This window comes from Pan troglodytes, chromosome 4, assembly GCF_028858775.2.
Source record: "Pan troglodytes isolate AG18354 chromosome 4, NHGRI_mPanTro3-v2.0_pri, whole genome shotgun sequence".
Classification (NCBI taxonomy): Eukaryota; Metazoa; Chordata; class Mammalia; order Primates; family Hominidae; genus Pan; species Pan troglodytes.
In genome coordinates, this window is record NC_072402.2 from 53,966,018 (window position 1) to 53,989,283 (window position 23,266).

The window sequence follows — 23,266 nt, forward strand, 5'->3', positions numbered from 1 at the left end:
AATAAAACAATGAAAAAAAACAACAAGGTATTCAGGCAACAAGTAGCACAATGAATAGAATAGTACCTCACTTCTCAGTACTAACATTGAATGTAAATGGCCTAAATGCTCCACTTAAAAGATACAGAATGTGGCAGAATGGATAAGAATTCACCAACCAAGTATCTGTTATTTTCAAGAGACTCACCTAACACATAAGCACTCATATAAACTAAAGGTAATGGGGTAGAAAAAGATATTCCATGCAAATGGATGCCAAAAGCGAGCAGGAGTAGCTGTTCTTATATCAGACAAAACAGACTTTAAAGCAACAATAGTTAAAAAAGACAAAGAGGAATATTATATAATGATAAAAAGGACTGTTCCAACAGAAAAATATCACAATCCTAAATATATATGTACCTAACACTGGAGCTTTCAAATTTATAAAACTATTACTACTAGACCTAAGAAATGAGATAGACAGCAACACAGTAATTGTGGGTGAAATGGTTTGGCTCTGTGTTCTCACCCAAATCTCATCTAGAATTGAAATCCCTACAATCCCCATGTGTTGAGGGAGGAACCAGGTGGGAGATGATTGGATCCTGGGGACAGTTTTCCTCATGCTGTTCTCCTGAGAGTGAGTTCTCATGAGATCTGATGGTTTTATAGGGCAATTTTCTCTGCTCTTGTTTGCTCTTTCTCTCCTGCTGCCTTGTGAAGAAGGACACGTTTGCTTCCCCTTCTGCCATGATTGTAAGTTTCCTAAGGTAAGTTTCCTAAGGCCTCCCCAGCAATGCAGAACTATGATTTAATTAAACTTCTTTTCTTTATAAATTACCTGGTCTCTGGCAGTTTTTATAGCAGTATGAAAACAGACTAATACAGTGGGGGACTTCAGTACTCCACTGGCAGCACTAAACAAATCATCAAGACAGAAAATCTACAAAGAAACAGTGGACTGGGGCTGGGCACGGTGGCTCATGCCTGTAATCCCAGCACTTTGGGAGGCCGAGGCGGGTAGATCACGAGGTCAGGAGATCGAGACCACAGTGAAACCCTGTCTCTACTAAAAATACAAAAAATTAGCTGGGTGCAGTGGTGGGTGCCTGTAGTCTCAGCTACTCGGGAGGCTGAGGCAGGAGAATGGCGTGAACCCAGGAGGCAGAGCTTGTAGTGAGCCAAAATCGCGCCACTGCACTCCAGCCTGGGTGGCAGAGTGAGACTCCGTCTCAAAAAAAAAAACAAAAAAAACAATGGACTTAAACTATACCTTAGGACAAATGGACTTAAGAGATATTTACAGAACATTCTATCCAGTGAGTGCAGAATATACATTCTATTCATCAGCACATGGAACATTCTCCAAGATAGACCATATGATAGGCCACAAAACAAGTCTCAATAAATTTAAGAAAATTGAAATTATATCAAGTACTCTCTTAGACCACAGGGGAATAAAATTGGAAATCAACTCCAAAAGGAACCCTCAAAGCCATGCAAAGACATGGAAATTAAATAACCTGCTCCTGGATTATTGTTGGGTCAATAACAAAATCGAGGTGGAAATTAAATTATTTGAACTGAACTATGGTAGTGACCCAACCTATGAAAATCTCTGGGATACAGCAAAAGCAGTACTAAGAGGAAAATTCATTGTATTGAATGGCTACATAAAAAAATCTGAAAGAGCACAAATAGGCAATCTAAGGTCACACCTCAAGGAACTAGAGAAAGAAGAACAAACCAAAACCCAGCAGAAGAAAATAAATAACAAAGATCAGAGCAGAGCTAAATGAAATTGAAACAAAAAATAATACAAATGATAAACGAAACAAAAAGCTGGTTCTTTGGAAAGATAAACAAAATCAATAGACCATTAGTAAGATTAACCAAGAAAAGAGAGACGATCCAAATAAGCTCAATTAGAAACAAAATGGGAAATATTACAACTGATACCATATAAATACAAAAGATCATTAAAGGCTACTAGGAACACCTTAATGTGCACAAACTAGAAAACCTAGAGGAGATGTATAAATTTCTGAAAATATATAACCCTCCTAGATAAAACCAGGAAGAAATAGAAACTCTGAACAGACCAATAGCAAGCAGCGAGATTCAAATGGTAAGAAAAAAATAGCCAGCAACAACAAAAAGTCTAGGATCAGAAGGATTCACAGCTGAATTCTATCAGATATTCAAGGAAGAATTGGTACCAATCCTATTGACACTATTTCAAAATATAGAGAAAGAAGGAATCCTCCCTAAATCATTCTATGAAGCCATTATCACCCTTATGTCAAACCAGGAAAGGATGTAACAAAAAAATAAAACTATAGACCAATATCCCTGATGAACATAGATACAAAAATCCTCAACAAAATACTACCTAACCGAATCCAACAGCATATCAAAAAGATAATCCACCATGGTCAGTTGGGTTTCATATCAGGGATGCAGGGATGGTTTAACATCTGCAAGTCAATAAATGTGATATACCACATAAACAGAACTAAAAACAAAAATCATGATCATCCCAATAGACACAGAAAGAGCATTTGACAAAATCCAGCATCACTTTATGATTGAAATCTTCAGCAAAATCAGCCTAGAGGGGATGTACCTTAAGGTAATAAAAGCCATCTATGACATACCCACAGCCAACACTATACTGAACAGGGAAAAGTGGAAAGCATTCCCCCTGAGAACCGGAAAAAGACAAGGACGCTGACTTTCACCACTTCTATTCAACATAGTACTGGAAGTCCTAGTTGGAGCAATCAGACAAGAGAAAGAAATAAAGGCATCCAAATTGGTAAAGCGGAAGTCAAACTGTCACTGTTTCTTGATGATATGATCGTATACATAGAAAACCTTAAAGACTCATCCAAAAAGCTCCTGGAACTGATCAATGAATTCAGTAAAGTTTCAGGATACAAAATTAATGTACACAAATCAGTAGCACTGCTATACCCCAACAGTGACCAAGCTGAGAATCAAATCAATAACTCAATTCCTTTTACAATAGTACCCCCCACCAAAAAAAAAAAGAAAAAAAAAACACCAAAAAACTTAGGGAATATACCTAATCAAGAAGGGGAAAGACCTCTACAAAGAAAACTACAAAACACTGCTGAAAGAAATCATAGATGACACAAACAAATGGAAACACATTCCATGCTCAGGGATGGGTAGCATTAACATTGTAAAAATGACTGTACTACCAAAAGCAATCTACAAATTCAATGCAATTCCCATTAATATACCACCATCATTCTTCACAGAACTAGTAAAAACAATCCTAAAATTTATGTGGAACCAAAAAAGAGCCCACATAGCCAAAGCAAGGCTAAGCAAAAAGAACAAATCTGGAAGTATTACATTGCCTGACTTCAAGCTATGCTATAAACCTATAGTCACCAAAACAGCATGGTATTGGTATGAAAATAGGCACATAGAGCAATGGAACAGAATAGAGAACCCAGAAATAAAGTGAAATACTTACAGCCAACTGATCTTCAACAAAGCAAAGAAAAACATAAAGTGGGGAAAGGACACCCTATTCAACAAATGGTGCTGGGATAATTGGCAAGCCACATGTAGGAGAGTGAATCTGGATCCTCATCTCTCACCTTATGCAAAAATCAACTCAAGATGGATTAAAGACTTAAATATAAGACCTGAAATCATAAAAATCGCAGAACATCGGAAAAACCCTTCTAGATATTGGCTTAGACAAAGACTTCATGACCAAGAACCCAAAAGCAAATGCAACAAAACAAAGACAAATAAATAAATAGATGGGACTTAGTTAAACTAAAAAGCTTCTGCATAGCAAAATAAATAATCAGCAGAGTAAACAAACAACCCACAGAGTAGGAGAAAAATGTTCACAAAGTACGCACCTGACAAAGGACTAATATCCACAATGTACACGGAACTCAATCAAACCAGCAAGATAACAACAAACAATCCTTTCAAAAAGTGGGCTAAGGACATGAGTAGACAATTCTCAAAAAAAGATATGCGAATGGCCCACAAACACATGAAAAAATGGTCAACATTACTAACGATGAGGGAAATGCAAATCAAAATCGCAATGTGATACCACTGTACTCCTGCAAGAATGACCATTAAAAATAAAAAGATGTTGAAATGGATGTGGCAAAAAAGGAACACGTTTAGACTGCTGGTGGGAATGTAAACTAGCACAACTATGGAAAACAGTGTGGAGATTCCTTAAAGAACTTAAAGTAAATCTGCCATTTGATCCAGCAATCCCACAACTGGGTATCGACCCAGAGGAAAGGAAGTCATTATACGAAAAAGACACTTGCACACACATGTTTATAGCAGCACAATTTGCAGTTGCAAAAATATGGAACCAGCCCAAATGCCCATTAATCAATGAGTGGATAAAGAAAATATGGTGTGTATATAAATATACACCATAGAATACTACTCCACCATAAAAAGGAACAAAATAATGACATTTGCAGCAATCTGGATGAAATTGGAGACCATTATTCTAAGTGAAGTAACTCAGGAATAAAAAACCAAACATTGCGTGTCCTCACTTATAAGTGGGAGCTAAGCTATGAGGATGCAAAGGCATAAGAATGATATGATAGACTTTAGGGACTTGGGGAATGGGTGGGAGGGTGATGAGGGATAAAAGACTATACATTGGTTACAGTATACACTGCTCGGGTGATGGGTGCACCAAAATCTCAGAAATCATCACTGAAGAACTTATTCATGTAACCAAACACCACCTGTCCCTCAAGACTTATTGAAATAATAAATAAATAAATAAAAAGGATTCTACAAAAAAGAAACCTTAAAAACTGAGTTCCTAGCCATGATGGGATAGGGGGTTGGACAAGCCTCAATATGTCCCTTCCTTAGTAACCTTTAACCAGATTTCTTTCCTAAGAAATAAACAGAAACCAGCTCTGGAGAACAAGAAACAGATGACTCATTGCTTTATCATCTTAAGCCAATCATCTGAGGCTGTGACTGGACTCTTCCTACTTTTTTTGCAATTTCACAATACATCCCTTGCTAAAAACTGACCACCATCTCCAGACCAGTTTTGGCTGACTGGTGGAGGATACACGGTGATGGTTTTGTGTCCTCTGCTTCATCTTTTGACATCAGTGGGCTGAAAACTCCATTTTCAGATCATGCTAATGCCACCATTTTTTGAACATGCAACTCATGAAAGGTGCATGAAGCGCAATTGCACATGTGCATATTTCTTCTTTCATAAATATTCATGACTCTTCCTTTAGCTTATTAAATATGCATATTTGGCTACCTCACTCAGCATAAATTCCTGTTCCCTTTACCCCTCCCTCAAAGTGCTTGCTCTCAGCTGCTGTTGGAGGCTTTGCTTCCCATCCTGTGGGATGGCCAGCATACAGGCTGAAACCCTTTATGAGAAATAAAGCTCTTCTTTTCAAATTTATCCACCTCATCATTCTTAAGTTGGCACAATCCACACCTGGTTATTGCAGCTGTTATGAAAGAAACCAGTTGTCATTTTCATCATTCATCCTGGGAAATTTGTTCGCCAGATCCACCTTTTCTAGTTTCCCTATTAACACAGGTGACAGTTTTACTGAAATTTATGCCACTGTGCAACACAGATTTTTTTCTCCACCTTCCATACTGTTTCACAACAACTTCCTTACTGTTCTTTCAACCTCTATTAAGAAGTCCATCTGAGGCCCTTCATGCATCCATTTCACTGCCCGATCCTGTTGCATATACCACACATTTCTTTTCTAGTTATCTGTTGTGTAATAAAACTATGTCAAACTTACTGGATTAAAATAACCATTGTAGTTTTTTTTTTTTTTTTTTTTTAGATGGAGTCTCGCTCTGTTGCCCAGTCTGAAGTGGTGCAGTGGTGCAATTTCAGCTCACTGCAACCTCCGCCTCCTGGGTTCAGGCAATTCTCCTGTCTTTGCCTTCCGAGTAGCTGGAATTACAGGCACACGCCACCATGCACGGCTAATTTTTGTATTTTTAGTAGAGACGAGATTTCACGATGTTGGCCAGGCTGGTCTCGAATTCCTGACCTCAGGCAATCCACCCACCCTGGTCTCCCAAAGTGCTGGGATTACAGGTGTGAGCCACTGTGCCGGCCCATTGTAGTTTTTACATAATTGTGTGGATCAGGAATTTTGGAAGATTGCTTAGGTGGGCATCAGCTGTGGCTGCTGAGGCTAGAGAATCCACCTCCAGGAATATTTGTTTATTTGCAGATCTGGAATTTTGGTGTTCCTTTACCTCAGTTTATTTCCTTGCAGTATCTCATCTTCTAGGGCCTCTTCCTGTTGCTTAGGTATTTGACAACATGGTGGGCTCACGGTAGTCATACTTCTTATAAGATGGCTGGTTTCCAAGAGGGAGCTTCATAATAATGAGTTATACAAGAGTGAGAGTTTCAAGAGGCAGGAAGAGAGTTCTAGCCAGTTAGGCTAGTGCTTCTTCCTTATTGTATTTATCAAAGCAGTTAGACAGGGCTCACCTAGACTTGAAGAGGGTAGAGAAAGACATTCTGCCTCTTGATACAGTAGTGGCAAGATCATATTGCAAAAGAGCATATGGTTAGGAGGTATGATTGTAAACACCTTTGGAAATATGGCAGGCTGAACCGGGATGCAATTTCATTTTTCCCAAATGGATAACCAGTTGGCTCAGTACTATTTATTGAACAGTCCATACTTTCCCACTGATCTGTAATGTCTGCTCTATCATAAATCATGTTTCTAAAGAGTAGTGTGTATTTGTTTTGAATTCTCTTTGTTTAGGCCCATGATTCGCAACTGGGGGCCATTTTGCAGAAGACATTTGGCAATGTCTGGAGAAATGTTTTGTTGTCACAACAGGTGTGTGTGTTGTGTGTAGGGTGCTACTAACATCCAGTGAGTAGAGGCCAGGGATGCTTTGCACTTAGCAGCATCCCCCAGTGCACAGGACAGCTCCCCACAACAAAGAACTATCCGGCCCTAAATGTCAACAGTGCGGAGCTTGAGGAACTATGGTCTCTGCCATCAGTATTGCCCTATTATGTTAGCCTTGATATCTGATAGGACAAGTCACCTCACTTTGTTTTTCTTCTTTAAGAATGTCTTATCTTTGGGCCTTTGCATTTTCATAAAAATTTTAGAATCAGTTGATCATGTTTCTTATTTTTTTACTTTAGAGATGGGGTCTTGCTTTATTGCCCAGGCTGGTCTTGAACTCCTGGCTTCAAGTGATCCTCTCATCTCAGCTTCCTGAGTAGCTGGGACTACAAGTGTAAGCCACCGTGCCTGGTTTGGAATAAGTTTACGATGTTTCATAAAAATTTTTATATTAATATTTTTATTAAATTTTCTTTGTAACTATGTATCTTCATGGGGGAAAATTAACATTGTATGATATGGAATCTTATTCACCAAGCTGCGCACAGTGGCAACTACTTGTAATCCCAGCTACTTGGGAGGCTGAAACAGAAGGACAGGAGGATTGCTTGAACCTGAGTTTAAGAAAGAATCTTATTCACCAGCATAATATAGCTATCAATTTAGTTCTTCTTTAATGTCTTTCAATAAAATTTTATAGTTTTCTTTCTTTTTAGGGGGGCACACTGTCTTTTTTTTGCATAAAAATTTTATAATTTTCTTAATAAAAGGCTTGCAAATCCTTTGTGTAAGATGGTTTGTTCTCTTGGCCAGTTGTGAGGCTTTTAAATTAGTTGCTTTCCTCTTTTGAGCCTTAATTTCTCTGAGTGAAAAATGTGGCATTTGAACTGGATCATCTTTAACAGGTGAAATATTACATTATTAAAATATTAGGATTAAATAGCTAACTTTCAATGCCCGAAATAGAAGTACTCCACTGGAGGGAGCTCTTCTGCATTTTTTCTCAGACAAAGTTGTCAGACGGCTGTGAAAATAGATAGCACACCTTCTATTGGTAACTGCAGATATTACTGACAGCAAAGATCTCATCTTCTTAGTGTGGAGGAAAAAAGTGATTTCCTGGTATTTCTTCAATCACAGTTTTGCATGTAACAAATTCTGTTTTGGTCTTTGGAAGATACTACTTTTTTCTGGTTATGGGAATATAAGAAGCATCTTTTTGAACTTAGGAGAAAATTTATGGGTCATCCAATTTAATTCCTTCATTTGACAAATAAATAAATTATTATTTAGAGAGACTTATACTTTCCAAAAGACACATAGAGAGTTTGTGAGAAAGCCTGGAATTCAGGTCCAAAAATTTTTATGCCATAGTCGAGGGAATGAAGTGGGAGAATAAACAGAGGGCATTAGTGGTGGGATGGGAGTAGGGATTGCGTTTAGTTTTGAATGAACTGAGAAGTGGGTGATCTGTGAACTCCGGGAATTACATTCAATATCCTACCTGTATGTGAGCATATGTGCACATACACATGCATAAATGCTGTACTTTGTCTGGAAATGGGCATTTGTTGGGATTGTTGACTTGTAGGAAATAAAATTGGACTTTTATAAGCCACCCTTTATTTATAAAGAAAGATGCTTTGGCTATAGAGATTCTTTTAGTTTATATTTTGGAATCTTTTGGGAACACCTGCCTTGGTAACTTGATTACCAAACTTTAAACTATCTTTAACTTAATTTACTGATTTCCAGAACTCTCTTTTTTTAACTGACCCAAAACTGATGTTTAAAATAGTTATTGGATATTCTTTTCAGAAAAGATGAAATGCAACTTTTCTCCACTTGTCATTCCTTTTCAAATCTATTGCGACTGTTTTTGAAATGTTTCTCTATTTGAAGATGAGAAATCATAGTTTTCCTCAACCTTCAGAAGTTCATACTTGGGACATATTCCTGCAAGAAAAGACAGATTAACAAGAGAAAAACAAGCAAGTTTGTTAATGTGTGCAGTGCACATCCCGTGGGAGAAAAATAACTAGATGCAGTGCCTTAGAGTCCCAGCTTATATGGTCTTCAACAAAGAGCAATAAATTTTAGAGAAGCGTCAGGACACATGAAAGCAGTTTAAGGCTTCCAAAGGCAGGAAGGTGTGGGAAGGTAAATTTATGGGGAAACTAATGAAGTCTGCTTAGATGCCTCTGGTGCAGTCTCTAAGCTGATAAAGGTTGTAAAGGAGAATTTACATACTGTTTTGAGGCAGGAAAGAGGGAAAGATAGACTTTTTGTCTTTATATTAATAATACTCCTGCTCTTAGGCAAACAGAGGAAAGACAAAGCACTTTTCCATATTTGCTTCAAATGGCCTTTAGCCCCAAAAAATTATGTCAAAGAGGAATGTTTTGAGGTGACACATTCTGTTTCCTTCAGTACTCTCATTGGTGAGTCTCCGGATTCACCTTCATATAAACTTCCCTTGAACACTATAGACATTTTATAATTCTTTATTTCTGCATTTGCTTTGAGATAAGGTCTTTAGTTATTTGTATGATTTTTTTCTGTGGATAACTTGGGTAAGATTTTTAAGCTGTTATTTTGGCTTAAGTAAATAAAAAGTCAAAATAAAAGTCAACAACCCGCTGCCTTTTATGTCAACATTAAGAACTAGAGTTCTTACATTACTTTTGCAGTGCAATGTAATGCATTGTATCCTTTTCTAACAAGCCTACAGAAAAAGATTATCTGATAAAAAATATGTATTCAATCACCTTTCTTTTCTTTATCAGGTATGGTATAGAGCAGTTTAAAAAATTAAAATTTATGTAATCATTGTATAAATATTGTACAAATTATTGTATAAATTTTCAGATACACCAAAGTGGAGACTCTTGTTAAAATATCTGTGTCTCCCACTGACTGCAGTAATAGAGAATTTCTTCTTGGGTTTTAGATTTCCTCCTTCTTCACCCCTGAAACCATATCCAAAGAAGCCCCCATACCAAAAGGATGTTATTAAATTTCCAGAATGGAATGATCCCCCACCAGGCACTTCACAAGAGAACATCCCAGTGAGGCCAGTTGTGATGGTAAGTGCCGTGACTGAAAGATGGAGGGGCTGGCAGCAGGGAGAATCATCCATGAACTCCTAGGCTTGGTCTTTCTGTGGTCCTTTATGAGCAATAGTTTAAAGGTACTTTAAAACAAAATTGTACCTGCCAACAGCTGGGAGACCAGTAACAAAGAAAGAATGACTCTTGCAGTTTTTCACTCTTGCATGTAAATAGTTGTTGTACTGTATTGTTTAGGGCAGCAGTCCCCAACCTTTTTGGCACCAGCGATGGGTTTCATGGAAGACAATTTCTCCATGGACCAGGGCTGCTGGGGTGGGGGTGGGGGTGGTTTCGGGATGATTCAAGTGCATTACATTTATTGTGCATTTTATTTATATTATTATTACATTTTAATATATAATGAGATAATTATGCTACTCACCATAATATAGAATCAGTGGGAGCCCTGAGCTTGTTTTCCTGTAACTAGATGGTCCCATCTGGGGATGATGGGAGACAGTGACAGATCATCAGGCATTAGATTCTCATAAGGAGCACACAACTTAGATCCCCCAGATGCACAGTTCACAAAAGGGTTCACGCTCCTATGAGAATCTAATGCGGCTGATCTGACAGGAGGTGGAACTCAGGCAGTATGTGAACAACAGGGAGCTGCTGTAAATACAGATGAAGCTTCACTCACTTGCCCAACGCTTACCTCCTCCTGTGCAGCCTGGTTCCTTATAGGCTATAGACTGATACCAGTCTGTGGCCTGTGGGTTGAGGACCCCTGGTTCAGGGAATAACAAGAAGAAGAAAATGCTACATGTTTAGTACAGATGCAACCATCCATTTTTTTCCTCTGAATATTTTCAATCTGTGGTTGGTTGAATCCATAGATGCAGAACCCATAAATACAAAGAGTCAATTGTATATGGCAGCTGTTTTTATATATTCAGACTGAGCAGGTTTCTGTTAAAACTCTCTTGTAATCCCCTTTTCCTGTACATTCTATAACTTACTACTCTTCTTCCTCTTTGTCTTTTCCTCCTAAACTGTTATTATTGCCAGTTGAGGGTAAGAAGGTTAGGATGTGGAATACTGTGTAATAGCCCCTGACCAAATATATAAACAAAGGTAGATTCTTTTAGTCTTAGAAAACCGAAGCTCATTGTAGAATTGACTGCCTCTTTTTTTCACATTTTTTCCTTAAAATACCCCCAGTAGAAGACCACCAGGACTGAGGTGTAATGCTAAAAAGCAAACAACAAAAAAATTTCTGTTCCTTTTGCCATCTTCAGCTGTCCTTGTGGAGCCTTTTGCAGATGGCTAAGATGTGGGGACTACTTTCGAACATTGCACTTACTTGATGTTTGCTTATAAAAAATAAGACAGTCCTCAAAAGTAATACATTTTAATTCCATTTTCAATAATCAGTCTGTACAGTGTATGAATTTAGATATGTATTCCTTAATTTTGAATTGATAAAATTTTATTTCATTGCTATTTCACTGATTAGTTGAAACGTCCACAGGAAAAATTAGCTAGTTAATGCCATACTTACTGCCATAGCTCTTTTGTAATTCATGAATATTCATTTATAACATGACCTAGTCTTAAGAATCACGCTTTACTTCTCTGAGGTCCATGTAAAGAAAGTTAGTTTATATTTCTAATTATTATTTAAAATCAAGTTACAAGTAACCAAATCAAAGACATTTCTCATAAAAATCCCACCACCTTATATTGAAATATTTATTCACTGTCTTTCTACCGTTTCTCCTTCCCTCCCTTCTTACATCCCCCCTCCATTAGAATTCTGAGATGTGGTACAAGCGTCACAGTATTGCAATTGGAGAGGTGCCAGCTTGCCGTCTTGTCCACCGCAGACAGCTGACAGAGGCTAATGTAGAAGAGATATGGAAGTCTATGACATTATCATAGTATGTACATTTGATATTAATGAGAAATTTTAGAGATATTGTTTCCTATTTTGCTACTTCTTCACTCTCTGCATATTTAATTTTCTGAAATTATGTATAAAAATCCCAACTTTGCATTATTTGCAGTTGTGATCAGCAAACATAGTTTAACTGAATTCTGGGGATTATCTCCTGCTATTTACATAATAGGAGTTTAAAAGTTCTTAAGAGTAATAAGACACATAATAGAAAATTTGGTCTCCTAGATACTGATGTACTGTATGTATAAAGTTAACAATCATATACAGCAAAATTTTGTTCCTCATGAAGATATGCTAATAGTAGTTTCTTATCATTGGATAAGTTAGTTTTTATGTTGTAGTATTTTTACTTACAAAATTACTTTCTTGTCATTTGGTGTGTTACTAAATCTGTGAAGCAAAATGTTAATAGCAAAAGGATATCTTTTACATTTGTTTTATTGTACTCCATTTCTACCCTTTTTGCCCCACAAAGATTGGGTGCAATGCATGAAAATAAAGCATTATAAAGATTGATTTTTTGTAGTACCAGGTTTTTGAGTAAATATAGTATTAAAGACAGAACTAATTAATATAATTACTTATCTTTTAGCTTACAGAAAATTCTTGGCCTGGATTCCTTAGAAGAAGTTTTAGACGTCAAACTTGTCAATTCGAAGTTCATCATCCATAATGTATATAGTGTTAGCAAGCAGGGAGTTGTTATTCTTGATGACAAGTCAAGTAAGTGCATAAATATAATTTTGTTACTTATTGACATAATATATTGGCTGCATAGGTCCATCAGCTCCTATCTGACCCTTCCCTAAACCCTGAATAAGTTTGTTCCTTCATTACGTATATTCTTTCTAATACCTTTTAACAAATTGTTTGGAATAAGGGAATGTCATAGGAAGATGAGTATCTAGGAATGAGAGCCTCAGCAAAATCCATCCAGAAGCTAGTTCAGTGTTAGCCACCTTGGGCATTAAGTGGTTCCATATTCCCAGGGAAATCTCTGAAAAGTGAGAATATTCAAGACATAACTAAGAGTTAGAGTCAGTTTTCAGGTGGGCCCTGGGGTCTGACTGCATTTAGAATTCTCACGTTTTTGTTTTGGCTTCTCTGTGTTAGATTTTCTGGAATAGTCTTGGTTCTTTTTAATAAGGTAGTTTTTGAAATGTTGATATTGCTTTGATTTTTTATATTTCCCACCCTAGACCAGTTTACAAATCAGAAGAAACAAACAAACAAACAAACAAAAGAACCATATAACAGCCACCTAACATGGTTTTTGGTTTGTAAAAATGTGGTTAGGGTACTGAAAGTGGACCACAGTCCCCACTCTGATTTTAAATCTTTCTGTGGATAAGGACCAGATTTGGATGGGCTCATTGATTTGTTCTTCCTTTAGTTCAAACCCTTGATGCTGGGAATTGGCTGGAACTTGATGATCTTTGGATGTGGGAAGATGGCATAATACTTCTTGACTTTTTAAAAATATGATTAAATTTAGGGCTGGAGGCTCCTGAGAAGCAGACAGAATGTAGCAGAATAGCCTGAGCAGTGGTGAGAGGGGAAGAGATTTTTCTATGCCATGTTTCCTGACAGGAGCAGAACCTATCTTCAGACCTGAAACACTTCTCCTTTTATAGTCACTATATGAGGAATGGAGGACAATGAGAGACAAATAAGTTTGTGGTGACTTTATGAGTTTTGAGGTTAATATCAACATATAAAATTAAGTTCCATAGAATGAAGGGAAGAGTGCAGCCTTTGAAATACATCTAAAATTCTTCCACATTCTCTGAGTGTAGCAAATTAATATTTTTAGTTATCAGTTAGATGATCAATCATCTTTCATTTTATTAAGTAAGATCTTAAGAAAGAAGAGAGCATTTTACAAGACTCCGGTTCATTAGATCTAACAGAATTCAACAAGTGTCTTCGCAGTTTTACAGAAATAGAGAAGATGAAGTGGCAGCCTGAGTGCTAGCCCATCTCATCAGATGTCTGTGGCAGGGCGTGGAGGGAAGAGATTCTGTACCAAATGGTTCAGCTGGGATTTTTTTGTAGCAATGTTCAGTTACTATTATTTAAAGGTTGTCCTAATACTAATAGCCTAACATTAATATGTCAGTGGAACTTTCTTGGCCTAAAGCATTTTGAAAATGGAAACATGTAAAATGATACTTATATTGGACCTACAGAATTACCCTTTTTGAGGGGCTGGTGGTGTTTGATGAACTTGTTTCACAAATGTGTTTGACGACTAATATTTTTTCTTTTCTTTTTCTTTTTGTAATTCTTAAAATAATTGGTTTGTCTTTTGGTTTGTTTTTTTTGTTTGGAGCAAACTATACATTTTTTTCTTTTTACTATAGCTTTAAAAAGGTGCATTGTGTCCTTAGAGAAATCTGTAGGCATTATTTATGTAAGTGCATGTTATAACACTGCTGACAAGGAAAGGTTTCCATCTTTTAAATGTTCTAATAACATAAATTGGTGATTTGTGATTAGCAGATATGGTTCATATTACTTGGGCAAGTAATACATTCTTATGATACCAAGTATGTATATGATTTCTTGAGTTATATGGAATTGAGTACAAATTTTCTTTTTCCTTCAGAAGAACTTCCTCATTGGGTGCTGTCAGCTATGAAGTGTTTGGCAAATTGTAAGTACTAATTATCTGCCAGTTTTGTGAAATTAACAGAAATTAGTGCCCTAAATTAGGAAAAATTTCTGCTCAATGGCCTGAACATTGATTTGACACCTGTGAGACTGGCAGTTAATTATTTTGGGACTACTGTGCTTTTAGTGATAAATTTGTGACTTAGTGAAAGGACTGAATTCTAGAACAGTTTTAAAGGGATTTAGTACTTCTACTTTCTAGTAGATCCATCCACACTAGTTCTAATTGCTTCATCACAGGATGAAGGATGGTTTGGAAGGAGAAGAACCTGCCATGTAGAGAAATGAGAAAGACTGTTTCAGTAATTTGGATGTTAGATGAGAGGGCCTGGACCAGGGTGGTCCCTGTGAGGATTTTTATAGGTATATGAAATCCATTTCATAGGCATGTGATTTCCATATCATTGAATATCATAGGCACTGTGAAGGCATTAGTTGTTATAGTATCTCAGAAACACTACCATTCTTCTGGGAATTTTCAGAAGGGTTAACCCAAAGAAGGGATTCTAATGATTAATGGCTTAACCCAAACAAATAATTTTGATGGAAAGAGTTCTAGTTATTTTGGCTGACTGATAATAGTGATATTTGGTCTGGAGTGCCTTTTGAGTCTCACAGATACCACAAGGTAGTAGTTCATTTTCATTTCTTTTGTACGGAACTAGCATTACAGATATAGGTGAAAATTCCCTTTAAATTCGTGAATTAGTAAACCCTAAAACATGGGTTTAACTGAAATTAGTTTTGTTTGATTATAGAATGAAACTAAAATAACTCTTAAGCTTAATGTGGGGAATCTTAGTGGTAGTATATGGAACATGATCCTATGATTTTGAATAGCCTTTTGAAGATGAATGCTATTCATTCATTCTATACTATCCTTCTGTATATGAATAGTAACCATTGGTTTGTGTGAAGCCCAAGGTTCTCTGAATTTAACTGTTAACATTTTCATTGGTTTTTGGTTAAAATTTGGAGCCTCTGAGATGCAGAGTACTATGGTCTTAGCTTGGGGAAGTGCTTTTTTTTCTTCCTGCTCAGGCATTTGAAGTCAATGAAATTTAAATTACATCCTTGTCTAGGGTTGACAATGATGAGATAGAGAGTATAAATGAGAAGTTAAACTTCCCATTTCTGAACTGGCAAATCAAGGTTTTAGAAGTTCATCAGGCCAGGTGCGGTAGCTCACGCCTGTAATCCCGGCACTTTGGGAGGCCGAGGTGGGTGGATCACAAGGTCAGGAAATGGAGACCATCCTGGCTAACATGGTGAAACTCCGTCTCTACTAAAAATACAAAAAAAATTAGCTGGGCTTGGTGGCGGGCGCCTATAGTCCCAGCTACTTGGGAGGCTGAGGCAGGAGAATGGCATGAACCCGAGATTGTGCCACTGCACCCCAGCCTGGGTGACAGAGCAAGACTCCGTCTCAAAAAAAAAAAAAGAAGTTGATCAGCTAGGAATGAACATAGGAAGCTAGTATAACCAATCTAGCCTGTAATATGTTGTAAAATATATAGTAAGATGCTTATGATGTTGAATTTTCAATGATTACTGAAATGTAGTAAAGAACATAATTTTCCCTCAAGCAGCATGTGCACCGAAAGCCAAAAAATTTCTGCAGAAAGCTTAGAATAACTGGAATTTCTTATCAGTGGAGAGCAAAGATGTGAGGGGTGAATTACTAATGATCTTCATGTGTGTGAGGTGGCATGATACTAGGTGGCAAGTGCTGGGAAAAGGGAACTTGTCTCATATGTATCAAGTACTATGCTTTATGAGTGGCTGGCATATCTGTAAAGATGTTTATTTATGTGTCAAACAAATAAAGGTGGCCAAAGGGCAAGATTAACCTTTTGAGTAACTTTATAAAGTCACAATGTTTTCTGAAATTCCTGTTGACCCTCAGAATCTACTTTGAGTCTACCAAAGTCACAACCTGTTTCTTGTCCATCCTATCCTTAATAAGTCCCAATTCATGTTTCAGTCATCTAAAAGGGAACAGAAAGGATAGGCTGATTGTATGGTATTTTGAAGGCCTATTGCCTCCTTTTCTGAAAGAGGTGCTGCTCACCTCTTTCTCTTCAGCCCATCTGTGTTTATTGTCACACCCGTGTGCACATGGGCCTGTATACATTCATTGTTGGCCAGCCTCAATGCTGGCTACATAAATGCAAAACCAAGTTAACTGTGTTTTTCTTCTTTGCGCAAGTCCAGGATTCAATAAAAAATAGACACAAAAAAGTCAAAGCATTTCTTTTCCAGAATCTGTCAGGAATAACATTTATAAAAAAAATTTTTAAATATTATTAAAGTTCAAGATGACTGAGAAAGAAAAGGTCATAAAAATATGGCTTCCTCTCATAGGGCTCACCATGCACTGATTTTTTTTAGGGAAACCTTTAAAATTTTTTTGTGTATTTTTAAGAAGGATGATGAGATGTTCATAAAGGGGTACAACTGCTTAGAATGAACCGTATACTTATCCTGACAGGGAGTAATTCTAGGCAATGTGTATTGCTTGCTGAGACATATCAACCTAATTATTTTAATTGATTAAGCTTGGGATATGTCAGAGCAGGAGGCAAGCAAAATGGCAGCTACCTTTGCTGCTGGATTCGTGCTGTACCACACACATAGATATTTCACAATTTTCTTTATTTTAGCCAATCAAATTATTTTATAAGAAGAGAACAGAATATTGAAAGGTAAGAGAGTCTTTAAGGAGGCCGAAAAGGCCATTTGATCATGTCACAGTGACCTTGAAATGTAAAGACCCAGAATGCTTTACTGTCCTTTTTAGCTTGATCCCCTTTCTTTAGTTATAGAGATTCTGTAGGAAGAATTTCCTTTCAGTTTATCTTGGCTGCTGCTTTTGTTCCTCTGGGGGTAGAGGTCTATTTGGGTACAGTTGTTTAGTCTTCTGCTGAGCCAGAACTAGGCAATGAGGATGTGGTCCTTTCTTCCATGCTGTAATGGAAATAGAGAAGGCTGGCTACACTGTTCCTCATGGGACGACTTGCTATTTTCCTCAAGGTACAGGCAGCTCCAGTTCATCTCTCAACTTGGCAGTGTAAATCTGTGGTCTGTGGATGGATTGGTGGAGCAGTTGTTGCCAACTCTGTAGAGAACATTTCTTGTTCCTCTTTGGGCCAGACACAAGTGGATGTTTTCCTTGCTTGTTGCTGGAGTAGGATATGGTTGGGAGCAGGCTGTTTCAGGGTTTCAGTGGTTGCTTCAACTTTGCAGTATGACTTTGCTTGATAAACTGTCTTTTGATGGTTGGCCAGTGATCAAATAAAGAGTTTATAATCAGAGTGAATTAAGACAAAATATAAAATCCCCTTTTAAGGATTTTTTTAAGTTTAAATATTTATTAGTCTGAAATAGAGGCAGAAATTGATTATTTTGCTCAACTCTATGACTGTAGGATTTTATAATATAACAAGAATGAAATAATGAAAGTCTTTAAAATTGCTTTATAACTTGTCTGTTACATATGTGAGCTAATTGTTATCTTGGTCAACTTTATTAAGACTAGGATAATGTTGAGTATTTCAAAGAAAATTATTGTTTACATTTAATAAAAATGCCTTTCAGAAGAATGTTTTTTTCTTAAAGAAAGGTTTCTTTTAAAATGGAAGTAAGCCAGTGATTTTCTTCATTGTTTTATAATAGATTTCAATTTAGACATAAAACATATTTGTGTAGGCAAAATGTAAAATGCCTATTTAATTAATATCAGTGTAGAATGCCTATTTAATTAATGTCAGTTTTCCCCATAAAAACTTTTCTGTATATGTCAAATATCTGAATATCTGTACACGCCGCACATATTCACAGAGAATAATACTTAGAGGTAATTACTCCATTAATGTTTCTCTTTCACTCTCTTTTTGAAAATAGGGCCCAACTGTTCTGATTTGAAGCAGCCTATGTACTTGGGATTTGAAAAAGATGTCTTTAAAACCATAGCTGATTACTATGGTCACTTGAAAGAGCCTCTACTTACATTTCATCTTTTTGATGCTTTTGTCAGTGTACTGGGTAAGTTGGAATATAATGAACATATATCTACATCACTGATATTGAATCGTTTCATTTTTCACTATTTTGAGACTTCCATTAGCCAAAACTCATGCCATTTTAAAAATAAAAACTGATAGAGTATTTGGCATAGCTAGAGTCTTACTCTGTTGCTCTGTGAAGAAGTAAAAGAAAGTGGTTAAGCTCTATTAAGAAACTCAAAGCAAGGACCAGTAGTTTTTGTTTCTTAAGAAAGAATATAATATGTTGTATGGCATTTTTATTCAAAAGACTATAACTTTATTGGCAGAGGAGAATGTAAGTTTGACATTTACTATTCCTGGCTAAATCTGTTATTCTGGCTATGACTTCATGAATAGTCAAGTGTGGGAGGTATATTTTCATTTAGAAATCTAATTTCTTTTTATAGAAGAAACAGGTTTTTTGTAGTATTTTGTAATTTGAGACATATGAAATAAATATAGTGACTTTATCATTAATTAAAACATGTAGCTATTCCTCATATAGATTTATACTTTAGAATTTACACTGAAAGGAACATGGTAGAAAGGAAAAAAATCAACATTATTGTTATAGTTCGTTCCGATATTCCTTTCTTCTTGGAAATCAGATTTTCTTGTTCTTGTAATTGTTCATTAAGTATTATTGTTTTCTTGTCAAAAGAGCTTTAAGGATGAAATTATTGTGTGGGTATCATATTCTGTTAGGTAAAGTTGTAGGAATTAGCACACTTTTGTTTTTGATTGTTGTTGGGTTTAGCCATCTTTCCCTTTCCCTTCTTTTCACTTGCTTACTCTTCCTCCTCCTTCTCTATGTCGTTCTTTCATTTTGGAAACTATGGATGCTGCCATTGTATTGTAACAAAGTATCAGCAATATGTAAATAAGTTACTTGATCTCATGAGAAATACTTTGGATTTTATGCTTTTATAGATTTCCTGATAATAACAAAATACAACAATTATCAATCATGTAAATAAGAGTCAGTGTTTTCCCACAGAACAACACTGGAACAAATTAAAAGATTAGGCCTATTACTGGGTTTTGAGACTACTGGACCTTCTTGGTATTTTGGCTCCAACTGAGGAGAACTGGGGGCCCGTGGACTTGTGAGCATCATGGCTAATGATGAATATTTGCTGTTGCTTAGTATGCTTATGGACTAATTGGGTAGATTCCTATTACAGCAACTGTATTAGGAATTGCATTGCTATAGAGAAATACCTGAGACTTGGTAATGTATAAAGAAAAGAGGTTTAATTGGCTCATGGTTCTGCAGACTGTTTAAGAAGCATGGCAGTGTCTGCCTCTGGGGAGTCCTAAGGGAGCTTTTACTCATGGCAGAAGGCAAAACGGGAGCAGGCATCTTACATGGCGGGAGCAGGACCAAAAGGATTAGGGGAGGTGCTACACACTTTAAAATAACTAGATCTTGAGAGAACTCACAGTTGCAACAGTGTCACCAAGGGGGATGGTGCTAAGCCATTAGAAACTGCCCCCATGATCCAATCACCTCCCACCATGCCCCACCTCGAACACTGGAGATTACCTTTCAACATGAGATTTGGGCGGGGATGCAGATCCAAACCATACCAGCCACTTACTGCCTTTATGCCACTGGCAAAATAAGAGTTCTAAAGATTGTATTAAAAATAACTTCTTAGATTTCATTCTCATTTTCTATTTTTATAGTGTTCTATAGTAAAAGTATCTGTTTTGGAAACTTTTTCAAAAACAAATTCCAATTTGTGTCAGTTATATTTACGATGTCACTGTTCTATTTTATCACAATTATTCATTTTAATCTCAGCTAGGCATGAAAGCTGCTTCTAAATTAGTATCGGAGTCAGCTGCCCTCTAATATATCATCTTTAGTGGCTTCAGGGTGGAAAAGGATGGGCAGATTGGGGGAATTTATTGCCTTTAGGTATCAGCAGGAATGCACTAATGCATATGGATGGTAATACATTAACCTTGCCTCATCCAGTCCTGTTCAAGTGAATATATTTGAGATATCTTACATCGAAAACTATTTTCTTAGATCCTTTCATAGTGGAAGAAGAAAGAAGAAGGCCTTCTAGATACGGAAGACCACAGTTTGTTTATCTGTTTAACAAAGTATCTAACATAGCAATCCTGTTAGATTCTGTGGGAAAAGGTAAATATCTACATATGTAGGTTGGATCCCAGTGGGGCTGACCCATCCTTTAAACCTTTTACTTACTTTGATTGGAATAGGATATCATTAAAGTATTTTAAAGTAAATAATAAGTCTACTTTGCGGAGAAGCTAAAAATTCTGCAGTGTTTTCAATGGAAGTGATGTTCAGCTTAGTTAATGAACTTCTTCTGAGGTTTCTTCCTTTGCTTGTGGCATGGTTGGGCTTGGTGGCAAAGCTGTATGAGAGCAGTTAGTCATCACTGATACATGAGATAGGACATCTAAAGATTCTTTAAAAAAGACTTGGCAGTTTTGGAGATGAAAGACTTGTTACTTATATTAAAAAAAATATTTAATTTGGCCCAGCTGTCTGACCTGCAAGTATGACTCCATTGTAATTGATCTTCATTTCCAAAATAGCAATTCCTTGTAGTGAGATCAGAGCTTAGCTGACTCTTGAATGGGGTGATTGAGATAGAGTAGCATTCTTTACTCACACTCCATACCCAACCTAGAGTCCGTTGAGATGTGTAGCATGCAATAATTTGGCATATTGAGGAAAGGAGGGAGGCAGATAGGAAGCAGAAAAGGCTACAGGAGCAGGGTAGACTGTTTTGGAAAATTGAGTGACTTGTAGGCTGTATAATCTGAGAACCCACACTGTTCATTTGTAGGCCAAATATGGCCCAAATAAATTCACCATGAAAACGTCTGATTTGACCTGTGTTTTTAAAAAGAGAATTTAATTAAATTGCCAATCCTTAAGAAATGGGAGATTCACATCAGAATTCATATTTCTGTTTTTTTAAAAAAAATTTAGAAGATCTGGCAGCCCTGGGCTTGAATTTTTGGTGATACAAACTGCTGCAGCTGCATAGTGAGTGCTCCCACTAGAAGCAGCAAGTGTTTAAGGAGTGTGAACTCCAATTTGCCAAATCTCTAATACTCCTCATTGCTTCTCAGACTCTGAAGCCAAGTTCACTTGATTCTCTTCACTTATTTATTTCATTTGTCTGCTCCCGTAGGCAGTTGAGCTTGCAACTCCTGGTTTATTTGTTAGGAGGCTGGAATACTGAGATAATAGCTCTTTGCTGTTCCCTTTCTCCTAAATGTTAAATATAGAAGATGCCATAGACATTCACTAGATTGATTATGCACTGGATCATTTAACTCAATAGGTTGAGATCTTCGCCTGTGATTTTTAACCTAGAAACATCCTTAAGGTTAGGGTTTCCATTCATTGGTTCTTTTGTCTAGTGACTTCAAGGAGACCCTCTGGAGCAGTGAAATCTTTGCCTTATTACCTCTCTGCCCTTATGTTCTTCAAGTTATGTCAGGGTCCCTATCCCATGGTAATTCTTAAGGGAAAACAATTTTTTGTTTTGTTTTGTTTTTTTGCAGAGAGTGCCTAGTTTGTGTGCTTGACCAGACAGAGGGCTTTTGCCCATGTTAGTCCAAAGTTCTTGCCAATGGTGCTATCTGCTCTCAGAGCCCAGGGCTTATGGCCGGAGTTTTTTTTTTTTTTTTCCTCTTGAGATGGAGTTCTGCTCTTGTTGCCCAGGCTGGAGTGCAATGGCGCAATCTCAGCTCACCGCAACCTCCATCTTCTGGGTTCAAGTGATTCTTTTGCCTCAGCCTCCTGAGTAGCTGGGATTACAGGCATGCACCACCGTGCCCAGCTAATTTTGTATTGGCTGGAGCTTTTAAAGATGCAGATGGGCCAAGGTAAGGATGTTGAATTACCTCAAAACATAATGACTGTCGCTGCCTACCAAGATTGTCAGAATAAAGTGGAGTTAGGTACTCATTAAAGGTAGAAATTTAGGGAAATGCCTAGGTATTACCTGGCTGTAACTAAATACACAAGCTATTTATTTATTTATTTTTATATTTATTTATTTATTTATTTATTTATTTTTTTGAGACAGTCTCACTGTGTTGCCCAGGCTGGAGTGCAGTGGCACGATCTTGGCTCACTGCAAGCTCCCTCTCCTGGGTTCACACCATTCTCCTGCCTCAGCCTCTCGAGTAGCTGGGACTACAGGCACCCACCACCATGCCCAGCTAATTTTTTGTATTTTTAGTAGAGACGGGGTTTCACCATGTTAGCCAGGATGGTCTCGATCTCCTAATCTCGTGATCCGCCCGCCTCGGCCTCCCAAAATGCTGGGATTACAGGCATGAGCCACTGTGCCCGGCCTATTTGTTTTTATTTTTTAAGAGCATTTGGAATGATTTATTTCCAAGATTCATGATTGCAGATAATGTATGGTCAGCAAGTGGTCACAAAGGAAGTCTGCTGTATGTGTCTGACTTGGAAGGAAAAAACACTGATAAGACAGTGGGTTCTTTGGCTTCCTCATTCAGACCATGCATGCCAGTGCTTCTGTTTCCTCCTTCTTGGCCCTTGCTTGGTGTCTAGGCAGATTAAATTCTTAGAAGGGTACTGGTCACCCAGAGATTGCAGATGTGCAA

General features: G+C 37.2%; 1 protein-coding gene across 4 annotated transcripts in view; it reads left to right on the plus strand.

Moving 5' to 3' along the window:
* The window catches only part of DEPDC1B (DEP domain containing 1B), a 107,064-nt gene that overhangs the window by 46,344 nt on the left and 37,454 nt on the right, over positions 1-23,266 (plus strand). For all 4 annotated transcript variants that reach the window (XM_517749.9, XM_016953282.4, XM_054684359.2 and 1 more), the window contains exons 3-7: positions 9,853-9,988; positions 11,768-11,895; positions 12,508-12,638; positions 14,524-14,571; positions 18,492-18,632. In XM_517749.9, coding sequence (XP_517749.4) covers positions 9,853-9,988; positions 11,768-11,895; positions 12,508-12,638; positions 14,524-14,571; positions 18,492-18,632 — 584 coding nt within the window. The remainder of the gene's footprint in view (positions 1-9,852; positions 9,989-11,767; positions 11,896-12,507; positions 12,639-14,523; positions 14,572-18,491; positions 18,633-23,266) is intronic.